The sequence below is a fragment of the Diceros bicornis genome, chromosome 9 (genome assembly GCF_020826845.1).
Source record: "Diceros bicornis minor isolate mBicDic1 chromosome 9, mDicBic1.mat.cur, whole genome shotgun sequence".
In the NCBI taxonomy this organism is placed as follows: Eukaryota; Metazoa; Chordata; class Mammalia; order Perissodactyla; family Rhinocerotidae; genus Diceros; species Diceros bicornis.
This window is the reverse complement of record NC_080748.1, coordinates 27509798-27522836: the sequence shown is the minus strand read 5'-3', so window position 1 is coordinate 27522836 and position 13039 is coordinate 27509798. Positions and strand designations below refer to the sequence as shown.

The following is a 13039-nucleotide window of genomic DNA, read 5'->3' as shown; positions in this document are numbered from 1 at the left end:
AGCATACAAATTAGTCAAAAAAATGTTTAAAATAAAACACATTAGGATAAATTAATGTTTGGGCAATTTAGTACATATTGAACAGGTACCTTTAAAAATAGAATTTTAAAATATATGCTTCATATGTTATTACTAGAGAAAATAATGATATAGTATTTCAAATCACAGTTCTTTCTCATTAAAATTTCAAAGTAACTTTTGTAGTAAAACTTCAGCATGCAGTTCTGGCAATCATAAAACTGAAATAAAGTATCTAGATGACTCCAAAATCATTCAACTTTTCCAACAATATGGGATAGTATTACACAAAGTAAGGTCCACAGAATCACATGATAATAGGTATAACACGAAAAAAAGTGTTTCTCTGCCAAGGAGTTTGAGAAATGCTGGATTAAACAAAGCTTGTAAGATTCTCTACTGTTGTGGTTCTCAGAGCTTTTAATTTGCTCTCACGCACTGTGACTTTAAGAGGAGTATCTGTGTTTTCCAAAAAGCAATGTGAACCTCTAGAAGGTTATGGGGTGACCTGCACAAACCAGTTTTTCCAAAGGACAGACTAATGTTTTCTGGAAAATCTTCTTGGAATGCTAATATAATGAATAAAGAACAGCAACATTCTTTGATGATGTAAGAGCAATGTCTCCTAATAGTTTTCCTTCTAATTAGTTGTCTCTAAAGGAACTAATGTTTCAGAGTTCCAGTGCTCAACTATTTTTCTTCAATCAGCCCACTCTTACCTCCACATTCTTCTATTATTTCAGCTATTGTGCTTGCTTCATCACCAGCCATTATCAGAATGTTTTTCAGACCATCTAGAACCACCTGAACAACTTGAGAATCTTTTACTGACAGTAAATTACAGAACGGTGGTATTACATTCTGCTGTACAAGGTACTCAACCTAGACAACAAAAGAGAAGAAATCTTTTTATTTATATCTGTTTTCCCCAAAAAGAACAAAGTACAGGGCTTATAAACAACCAGCAATTCCTAAACATAAGAGAGTAGCATACTTTCCAATATTAACAATCATTACAGTTAGTTTTTCCAAACTCACCTGATCTTTTCTGCCACTTATCGTTAAGTTGCTAATTGCCCAAGCAGCTTCTTTTTGTGTTCCAAAGTCCCCCTGCAAGTTAAAAAAGAAATGATAACATAAATTCTGTATTCAAAAAGTTTTAGTTTTAATACACTAACAGACATGGTGAACTGGTAATATGACTGACCTTAGCAAGCTGATGAATAATCATAGGAATTAATCCAGCATCTATTACAGCTTGAACTTGTTGCTGGTTGCCTGCTGTTATGTTGGAAAGGAACCACACTGCTTCCTATAATTGAACAAAATACAGAACACCTTTATTTGAAAAATTATATCTTTAATGCATTTGTATTTTTATTTTAATGTAGTTTATATAGACAATAACAAAATCACCTGAGTTGCATTAAGGGGAATGCATCTAAAAAGTGATTAGGTTATACAGAATCTCCCTCCCATTTTAAAAAAGTTATAAGGAAACTTCTATTCCATAATATTTGGGCCCTGTTAACCTAGTATTTTATCCATTCAATAATATGTAAGCCTACCATAAGCTAGGCACTATTTTAGACAATGGTGATATGGCAGTAAACAAAACAACAAAAAAATCTTTACTCATGGAGCTCACATTTTTGGTGCATGAGCTCCCTCTAAAAAACAGATGACAGAAATAAATAAAAGACTGAATTTCCTAATATTTTGTTAAAACTCCTTCTAAGAAAGGTCAATTGCTTTATTGCAAAAACATTTACTTGCAAGATATATTAGAAATTAAGCATCTAACTAGTCTAGGGTGGATCTATATAACAAATTTTATTGTAACCTTAAAGGATCTCTAAGTTACAAAGAAATAGGTTTATTGTAATTTTAGTGTCAAATGTGTCTCTTCTTCCTCCTCCACAATTAAGAGTTAACTGTAAATTTATTTTGCCATCCAGTTGTGGCAAGATGTTAACAATTGGTGAATTGGTGTTTAGAGTATATGGGTGTTCACTATACTATTCTTGCAAATTTCTTGTAGGTTTGAAAATTTTCAAACTAAAATGTTGAGGGAAAAGAAACTGAGTTGGTAACTTCTACCTCCAAGGTCCCATGATGGTCCCAGGATGCAAGTAACAAACGCTCAAGGTAAAAACTACTGAAGCAACTAACTGCCTGCTGAAGCTGGGTAGGGACCTATATGAACTCTCTTTCTTTCCTCATGAGAACTTCACTTAGAGCATATCACATCACAAGCCGGAACTTCTCCCCACCCCCTTCCGTCCAGCTTCCTCACTTCTTAGCTCTGTTTCCAATTATGGAGCACATTTAGCTGTAAAAATCACCTATATTATTGAAAGTTCTACCGTAAAACTAACTGGCCCAGAGTCTGAAAGACTGGCTTTTTTCCCTTCACTGGAACAAATGTATCTATAAAACGTGATTTTTGACAACATATTTTTCTATAAGAATCCAACTGTCAAACTGCAGTCAAGCAACTATACAACTATAGCTATGACAGAATAAACGATCAATTCTGCTGGTTTTGGGGATGGTGGCATTTCAGGCAGATAAAACTGCATTAAACTAAATGCAAACCAAAACCACGAGATACCACTTCACATCTACTAGGGTGGCTATAAAAATAATAATAATAAAAAAAAGGAAGTGGAACCCTCATACATTGCATGCGGGGTTGTAAAATGGGGCAGCCACTAGGGAAAACAGTTTGGCAGTTCCTCAAAAAGCTAAACGTAGAATTACCACATGACCTAGCAATTCTACTCCTAGATATTTACCCAAAGGAACTGAAACCAGGGACTCAATAGACACTTGTATGCCAATGTTCACAGCAGCATTATTCACAATAGCCAAAAGGTAAAAACAATTCAAGTGTCCATCAACAGATGAATGGACAAAATGTGGTGTATATATATGTACAATGGAATATTTATTCAGCCATAAAAAGGAATGAAGTTTTGATATACGCTCCAAGATGGATGAACCTTGAACACATTATGCAATGTGAACTAAGCCAGACACAAGAACGCTTAAGTACATATTTAACAATTAATAATAAGTTTGTATTTCAAGCTTGAAATCTTAAAAAAGCAATTTTTATGATCCTTTAATTTAAGCACTGCACTTTTAGGTCCAATCTAATTTCAGAGAGGGATTAAATTATCATCTATTTGTTTATAAAGGATACCAGCCATCTAATGGGAAATTCTGTATGTACCCTCACCTCTAATGAGAGGTGAGAGTAAATTAGTGTCTACTAATTTACTACTGCTCGACCTATTTAAATAAAAACATTGGGTTAGTATAAAAATAATTTTTATTCTGTGATGATCAGGGCAGCACTTATAGCAAGCAATTAAAAATTGAAACAAAATAACTGCAGAGCTGATCTGAAATAATTCTCACCTTAAACTGCAGTGGTTTTGAAGAAAACCACAATCAATTAGCAACAGAAACAGGGGGCAGTTAAAAATGAGTGAGACAGAAAAAAATCCGACAATGAGGATATTACATGCCTTACCTTATTTATCTTCTCTTTTGGGTGTGATAAGAGATTTGGGAAGTGTGACAGGACATCACAGTTGAGAACAACCTGGGTCTGCTCGTCGGTACCAGTCACTATGTTGCCAACCGCTCTGAGTGCTGCTGTCTGGGGTGGGGATAAAAATGTTTTTGATGAATTTATTTGTTTATGATGAAACTGATTCTATATTTTTCATAATCCTAAGAAAATGTAAAAATGCAAGGGGTGAATGATTAACATTCAGTGCATTCTTATACAAAGCATTACGCAGAGCTGAGAAGCAATTCTGAATTTTAAATAATAGTCTTATGAAAAATGGAACTATATGGAAAAAATGTTGGAAAAAAGATTAAAAAAATAAAAGTAAATTAAAATAAAACATGTAAAGGTCCATTTTTAAGAGCAGCTGTTTTTATCTATTACTAAACTGGCACCACAGAAAAATTTTAATAAAGGCCTGGAATGGGCACACATTTCCATCTAAAAAGTCACTTTGGCAGAAGAGGGATGAACAGATCTATCAGCCACCTACCCCTAATTAGAGGAGAAATTAGAGACAGAAGAGAAAATGCAGTTAGGAGGCTATTGCAATTATCTGGAGGAAAGAAAATGAGTCTGGAACTAAATCAGTGGCTCTAGATACATAAGAAGACAGATTTGAAAGCTTTATAATAAGGATTAACAGGATTTTGTAATAGAAGGGTAGTAAAAGGAAGAATCAAGGTTTCTAGCCTGGACTATGCTGTCCACTGAAAGGGGTATAGAAAGAGGAGCAGGTTTGTGGGAAGAGAAGATAAATTTCATTTCTGTCTGGTTGAAATGATAATGGAATGCTCAAAGGAGTTCTCAGAGGATATGTTTAAGGGCTCAAGGACAATTGGCTATGGGAGCCTGAAACTCAGCAAAGAATCTGGGTGTGATAAAGATTTGGAAATCAATAAAATCAAGTTCAGTAAAATAGCAGGAGAAATATGAAAGATATGTGCATACAGACAGAATTGAAGCCTGGCTGTGCAAGTTAACTGGTTATAGCAACACAATTTTACATAAATAAGAAAAATTTTTAAATACTTACTTGAACTTTCACTTCCTGGTGGCTCAGAAGGGGCACAAGAAATGGCACGACCCCTGAATCAATAACCATCTGTATTTGCTCGTTGCCTCCATCTGTCAGGTAGGACAGAGCCCAAACAGTATCTACAAGAATCTATAGGAAGTAAAAAAGAATTACAGGTTTATGTATTTGTTTGAATGCTTAAAATACATAACACACCTCAATGGTTGGTGACATAAAAAGTAATTAAATTTTATGTTTTAGCTTGGTGGCAAAAATGTCTGCTTAGCTGATAAATCTATTAAGTACTAGGTAACTCTCTCTCTCTCAATGCCTACCTCAGATCACTCTTCACAAAAATGAGACACAGAAGTCTGGGACAACCTCTACCCCAGCTTCTACATTTATATATCAGATAGAGGAATTTAAAAACAGGCAGAAAAGTAATTCTCCCTGCCCCCACAAATTGAGGACCTAATTATCACAAGGAAACACTTTATACACAGAATGACACCAATATACCACACTGCTTCAAGTCTAGAAGAGACCAAAAAGATCATCTATCTATGCTAGTGGTTTTCAAAACTGTTTAGCAATATAATTAATTTTTCAGACTATTAAAGTAAACAGATAAAAGAAATGACTTGGCATTTTAACTTTGAGAAAAAAATTAATTATTTGCAAAGTCCTTGAAAAATGTCCCTAATTGAAGAGCACAGAGTATAAACCATGCCCTATACCCATCTAATTTTGCAAATAATAAAAACCAAAAGATAGGCTCAGGTTTGTTGACTCATTCCAAGTCAAAGAGCTTGTATATAGCTCTCCTTGGTGTCTTTACAGAGGAATGCAAGCACAGGTTTTATCCATGTGAAACCCAGAGATGTTTCCTATTAGAGTACCCAAATTAAAGACATTCTGTTGCTCCAAAATAATAGCAGCCACCTGAATTCAAATCTCTCCACATATCCTTCAAAAAGTATATGGATGAGTAGGAGCAAATAAAACCACATATAGCCCACACCTTCAGCATTACTAAGTCAGTGAACAGTATAAATTTCAAACTGCTGGTAAAAAGAGAAAAAATTAAATTCTAGCTTTTGTCTGGACTTCCTGCCCCAAGCCTGTGTGAGACTTCAGAGAAGAAGAGAGGAGAGTGAAGAGCTTAAAGGTACCATATCCTAGTAAAACTACTCCACATTACATTAGTGGGACAGAGATCATGTGGCCCGAAAAGCCTACAATGTTTACTATCTGTCCTTCACAGAAGAATTTGCTGACACCTCTACTAGAGGATGAGTTTCATTCAACTAGGAGATGACTGAGGAAATACCTCATTGTAGATCAAAGACTAATATAATTGTGGGGATAAAAGTGGAAGAATAATTTATAAATGTTATATGTTCTGGAAAAATAGAAATATTGCAACTTCAAAAATGGGAAGACAGAAGCTATCCCTGAGAGCTGAGCCCATCTACCTACCGTCCCACCCCAGCAGTAAGGCCTCCCCGCTAGTGGGTGTGTGCAGATGCTATGTGTGTGAGCAAAGCCTGTCTACTACCCAGTCTGGGAGTAACAGGTAAAAAGACTTAAACAGATATCAGAGTCTCATAACACCCAAAATGTGCAGGCTACAACTGAAAATAACTCATCATACTAAGAACCAGGAACAACTCAACTAAAGGGAAAAGACAGTCAACAGATGCCAACACTGACACGACACAGATAATGGAATTACCTGACAAGGATTTTAAAGTAACTATCATAAAATACTTCAGTGAGCAATTATGAACACACCTGAAATAAATAAAATACAGGAAGTTTCAGCAAAGAAATAGAAGACATAAAGAAGAACCTAAAAGGGGCCAGCCTGGTGGCGTAGCAGTTGGGTTTGAGCATTCCGCTTCAGTGGCCAGGGGTTCGCTGGTTCGGATCCTGGGCATGGACCTACTCACCGCTCATCAAGCCATGCTGAGGCAGCGTCCTACATAGAGGAACTGGAAGGACCTACGACTAGGATATACAACTATGTACTGGGGCTTTAAAAAAGAGGAAGATTAGCAACAGATGTTAGCTCAGGGCCAATCTTCCTCAAAAAAACCCAAACAAACAAAAGAAGAACCGAATGGAAAATTAAAACTGAAAAATTTAGTAACCAAAATTTAAAAAACTCACTGGAAGGACTCAACAGCAGAATGGAAAGAGGAAAAAAAAATCAACGAACTCAGAAATAAATCAATACAAATCATCCAATCTGAATAACAGGAAAAGAAAAAAAAGATCGCAAAGAAATGAACAGCGCTTGAGGGACTTCTAGGATAATAACAAAAGATCTAACAATTGTGTCATCAGAGTCCCAGAAAGAGAAGTAAAACTGAAAAAATATTTGAAGAAATAATGGCAGAAAATTTTCCAAATTTGACAAAAGACATAAACCTACAGATTCAAAAATGGGAAGATCAGGCAGGAGAAAATAGAATAAGCTCACCAACTGCTGTACAAGCTAAGGACAGGAGTCAAAAAATACCACTGAAAACTGTCAAACCAGATAGGAAAAAAGAAAAGTGCGTTATAGGAGGTATAAGTATAAAGGTAACATTAGAACAAAAACAAACCTTCCTAAAGGCCAAAAGAAATTTTAAGAAGAGAAAAAGCAGACTAAGTAGAAAATAAACACACAGAAATTATAACACAAAATAATATGACTGAATTGAAACCAAACGTCAAACAATGTCAACAGGCTGAATCCACCTATAACAAGAAAAAGATTTTCAAATTGGCTCCCCAAACTAAACTCAACTCTATGCTGTATACAAGAGACACACCTAAAACTAATTCAGAAAGGCTAAAAATAAAGGGATGAGCAACGGTACACCAAGTAAATGATAAGAAAACAGGGACTATAATCTTGTTAGCAGACCAGGAGAATTTAGGCTAACAAGCATTACAAAGAACAAAGAAGGCCACTTTATAAAGCTAAATCCCACAGTTTAAAATGAATATATAACAAACATCTATTCACCAAATAACCCTGCAAACACATTACAAAGCAGAAACTAAAAAGATACAAGAAAAAAATATATAAAAATACACTAATAACAGATTTTCACACCGTACTGTCAGTATGACGGAGGTCAAGGAGACAAAAAATGAGGATATAGAGCTTATGAATATATACTGAAATTTATACCTTGATAATAGATAATATAACTTGTATATGGAGCACAAGAATCATGTTAGGTCCAAAGGAAACATAAATTACATAAAGCAGAAATATTACCAAACTATTACAAGGTAATAAAATTAGACATTAACAAAATAAAAACCAAAAGGCTTTCCATATGGAAATTTAAAAGCCTTATATCAAACAACTCTCGGATTAAAAAGAAAATACAAAAAAATTTATAAAATTTCTAGAAAATTATGAGAACACCACATATCAGAATCTATGAGATTCATTTAAAGCAATGGTCAAAGGAAAGTTCATAGCCTTAAAAATTGTATACAACAGAACTAAAAGAATAAAAATAAATAAATCCCAAATCAAAAGCTAGAAAACACAGAGTAAACCAAAAGAAAGAAAAAAGAGGGGCTGGCCCTGTGGCTTAGTGGTTAAGTGTGTGCGCTACTGGTGGCCCGGGTTCGGATCCCAGGCGCTCACCGACACACCGCTTCTCCGGCCATGCCGAGGCGGTGTCCCACATACAGCAACTAGAAGGATGTGCAACTATGACATACAACTATCTACTGGGCTTTGGGGAGAAAAAGGGAAAAAAAGGAGGAGGATTGGCAACAGATGTTAGCTGAAGGCTGGTCCTCCTCAGCAAAAAGAGGAGGATTGGCATGGATGTTAGCTCAGGGCTGAACTTCCTCACAAAAAAAAAAAAAAGAAAAAAAGAATACAAAAGTAGAAAGTAATGAGGTAAAGAACAGAAAAATCATAGAGCTAATAAATAAACAGAAATCCTGGTTCTCTGAAAAAATTAAAATAGAAAAAGTCCTAGCTAACTTAACTAGAAAAACGGTGGGGAGGAAGAGCACAAATATACAAAATAAGAAATGATGAGGAAAATATCCTTGAAAAAGCAAATTAAAACAACAAAAAAATCATAGACTACTTTGCATACTTACATGCAATCTAAGTTGAAAACCTAGATGAAATGAATAATTTCCTAAGACAATAGTTTACAAAAACTGACCTCAGTAGAGAAAGAGAGCTTAAATAAAGCCAATTTCCATAGCAAAAATAGATAAAATTATAAAGGAACTAACCTAACAAAATGTTAAGACCCAAAAGGTTTCAAGGGGGAAACTACCAAATCTTCAAAAATCAGATAGACCCAATGCTATATAAATTGTTCCAGAGCGTAGAAAATAAAGGAAGCATAATGTTAATACTTAAACTTTAAAAATGCATAAAAATACAATATTAATACCTAACAAAGACAGCATAAAAAAATAAAACTGCAGACCAATATCACTTATGTGAATATTGATGCAAAAATTCTAAATAAAATATTAGTGAACAGGATCCTACATCACATTAAGAAAATAATATATGATGGTCAAGTGGGATTATTCAAGGAATGCAAGGATGGTTCAATTTTAGGAATATCATTAATGTATGTCATATTAACAGATTTAAGGGAAAAAATCATGATTATCTCCATAGACACTGAAAAATTCAACACCCATTCTTGATGCCAACACTCAAAGTAGGATTTTATAGATATTTCTTTAACATAATAAAACATCTATAACTCAGAAAAAAAAACTAGATTCAACAAAAGATTGATAAATTTGATTACATAACAAAGAAAAAGTTTACATGGCAAAATATATCAAAAATCAAAGACAAAAGATAAATTAGGAAAATATTTGAAATATGTATCACAAATAAAGAACTAATGTCCTTAATCTATGAAGAACTCTTAAAAACTAAGAAAAAAGACGAAAAACCTGATAGAAAAACAGGCAATAAATAACAGGCTATTTGCAAAGATATAAAAATGGCCCTTAAACATATGAAATCATGTTCAACTTCAGTCTTAAAAAGTGAAATACAAATTAAAACTGAGATACAGTTTCTCACTATCAGACTGGCAAAAATTAAAAATGTTAACAATACACTCTATTGGCAAGGCTATGGAGAAAAGTCACTTTTGTATGATGCTGCTGGGAATGCAAAATGGCACAGGCCCTAAGGCAGGGAATTTGGTAGTATGTAACAAAATTACAATGCATTCACTCTTTGACCTAGCAATCCTGCTTCTAGGAATTTAGCTTGAAGTATATCTCCAACAACATGAAAATACACAAGATTATTCACTGCTACATTATTTATATTTGGAAAATTCAGGAACTAGCCTAAATGTCTATCCACAATAGTATCTTTCATTAAATCATGTCCACAAATGGAACACTGTGCAGAATGATACTGGTTGCCTTGGCCTGCGATGTTTTATGAGGCTGCTAAGTGAAATGTAACTTTTTTTCATTACATGGCTCCTACTATTAGCAGAAAATCATTTTTTTCCCTAACACACAGAGGCCTACAAAAAGGAACTACTCAAAGTTTTTAAGCTGAGATCAGTTACTGGTTTTCGGTGGGATCTCCATGACAATATCTCAAAGGCTGGTAGGGGAAAGTAAGCTATAGCTAGGTCTTAGGTCCCCTGAATTTTGTTTTATAATATATTAGGCCTTAATTGAAAATTTCATTTAAAAAATGCTTTAAAAACTTTGCAATTCACAAACAAGATAATCAGGCCATTCCAGTTTCTTCTGTTTTCACCCAAGTTCTCTTTCCTCATCTCCATTATCAGGCTATCAGCTGCTCAATGTCTTTGATGCTTATAATTTCACACTTTGCTGCCTTTTCCCATCTGAGCTGCTTCTGCTATTTTACACTTTCCCCTCTGCTATTCTTTTCTCTTGGTTTTCCCTTTTTCTTGATTTCTGTGCTAACCTACCTGGCTTTTACAGCCACTAACAGTCAACGAGTGTACTCTTTTCCTTCTGGCTAATAATCTGTTTAATCATATGCCAACGAAGTCTTCAGCAATCCTGGGTGACTTTATTTTTCACTATTTGTGTCTGTTTTTCTCTGCTAGGAGGCTTTAAAACTTTGTACACTTCAGCAACATTTCAGATACTTCAAGACTGCTAGTAAGCTGATCTCTAGACACACAGTAGGAGACATACATACACAAGCAAAAGACTGACAACTCTACAAGGTCAATGTTTTGAACTGACAATCCTCTTGAAAACTGGTATCATATAAGCCAACGGAAAATCTCTAGCAACCCAAAGTCTTCCAACAAGAATATGCTCAGCTCAAAGAGTTTCAATGATTGTCACCTCCAGTAAATATGCTAACAAATATCCTGTTAGGTACCATTACCGAAAATTGCTATTAACAAGTACAGCATTTCCTAGAAGAGTAGATGTCTGTGGAATGTCGATGGAATGTTAACGCCACACATGCTTCACAAGCAACTAGAGCTGAACCAAGTTACAACCGTATACTTACATTGAATCCTTACATGCAGTAAAGGGTAACTCAGTAGGCTTGGGGTGTTCAAATCCTGCACATTCCAAAGAAAGGACTGGCCCTTGATCAGCTCCTTCCAGATAACTTCTGAGCCTTTGGATTATGCTGCCTGATAACACTGTATGCCTGAGACCTTGGGCCAGACAGCCAGCTTATGCTAACAACGTGATTTTATGGTGAACAACTCTTTTCGTTTGCCTGGGGCCTTGGGTCATACTGTATCACTTTGACCTCTGGGAGAGGACAGAGCCTGAGTAGCTAAGGTCAGCCATGTGGTCTGTCCATGCCTATGAGACTGACTCTCAATAAAACCCTAGACACCAAAGTTCAGGAGCTTGTTGGTTGGCAATACTTCATATGTGCTGTCACACATGGTTGCTGGGAGAATAAGGTGCTGTTCTTACAACTCCGTGGAGAGAGGACAACTGGAAGCTTGCACCTTTAGATTTCTTCCTAAACTCTGCCCTATGTGCCTTTTGCCTTTCTTGATTTTAATCTTGTGAAATAGTGAGAAATATATATATATTGGTCTATGCCCCTAGTTCCCAGCACAGAGCTCCTAAAACCCTTGTAAATTCCTAAGTGATAAGAGCACTGGGAGCATCTTTTGTTCTTTGAGGTGACTTTGGGTGGACTCCTGGATGCGGGCTGGTCACCAGAAAGACCAACCCATGATTAGAAGCTTGGAATTTTCAGCCACACTCCTCATCTTCCAGAGAGTGGAGAGGGGCTGGAAATGGAGTTATAATCTATCAAGCCCACATGAGGAAGCCTCCATAAAATCCAGTAGTAGGGGGTTCAGAGAGCTTCCAGGTTGGCGAACACATCCACACCAGGAGGATGCACCCCAACTCCACAAGAAGAGAAGCTCCTGTGCTAGAGACCCTCTCACACCTTGACTCTTGCCCTATGTATCTCTTCATCTGGCTCTTCATCTCTATCCTTTATCAGATCTCCTTTAATAAACTGGTAAACGTAACTGTTTCCCTAAGTTCTGTGAGCCGCTCTAGAAAATTCGAACCCAAGGAGGGGGTTGTTGGAACCTCCAAACTACAGCCAGTGGGTCAGAAGCACAGGTGACAACCTGGGCTTTCAAGTGGCAACTGAAGTGTGCATGTGTAAGTGAGGGTGGGCCGTCTTGTGAGACTGAGCCCTTAACCTGTGGGATCGGACACTATCTCTGGGTAGACAGTGTCAGAATTGAGTTACATTGTAGGACACCCACCTGGTGTCACAGAGATTTGCTTGTTGTTGTGGCAGAAAATCTCCACACATTTGGTGACCAGAAGTGTCAGAAGTGAAGTGTTCTGTATGAGTACCAAAGGAGGCACACAGGAGAGAAACACACAGTAGGGAAGAACTGTGTTTTACCCTACATTGGAAGGAAGAAACTGAGTTTTTCCCAAACAAATCTGTATCCTTTTGCTGTAATAAACTATAAGCATGAGTGTAATAGCTTTTCAGTGATTCTTTCTAGCAATCACTGAAGCTAAGGGTGGTCTTGGGGACCCCCAACACACTTATCACCCAGTGTCACTAACAATCAAGTCTCAGCACATAACCAAACTGCTACTGACTAATTTCACTTGGAACAGCAGTGAAATAAGCTAGATTTATACCAAATGTTAGGTAACACTCCGAATTGTCTAGGCATGTCAAGCCATGGATGAACAACTTCAAAAAGGGCAGGAAAACCAAACGCTACAGAATCCTTGCAATTGCAAATTAACTTTAAGAAGCACAATAATTAGAAAGCAAATGAACACAGACTGACCAGAATCAGTCCAGATTTCTTCTCTAGTCCTCAGGGTCAATATTTAGTTTTTCTTCTAATGTCACATAGGCATATTAAAGTCCATAAACCACCTAA

The 13039-nt window shown here is 36.2% G+C and overlaps 1 protein-coding gene across 2 annotated transcripts in view; it reads right to left on the bottom strand.

The window, feature by feature from the left end:
- KPNA3 (karyopherin subunit alpha 3) overlaps positions 1-13039 on the bottom strand; it is an 85247-nt gene that overhangs the window by 4325 nt on the left and 67883 nt on the right. For both annotated transcript variants that reach the window (XM_058548125.1, XM_058548126.1), the window contains exons 11-15: positions 4638-4769; positions 3560-3688; positions 1226-1330; positions 1057-1128; positions 738-900 (exon numbers count right to left, since the gene is read on the bottom strand). In XM_058548125.1, coding sequence (XP_058404108.1) covers positions 738-900; positions 1057-1128; positions 1226-1330; positions 3560-3688; positions 4638-4769 — 601 coding nt within the window. The remainder of the gene's footprint in view (positions 1-737; positions 901-1056; positions 1129-1225; positions 1331-3559; positions 3689-4637; positions 4770-13039) is intronic.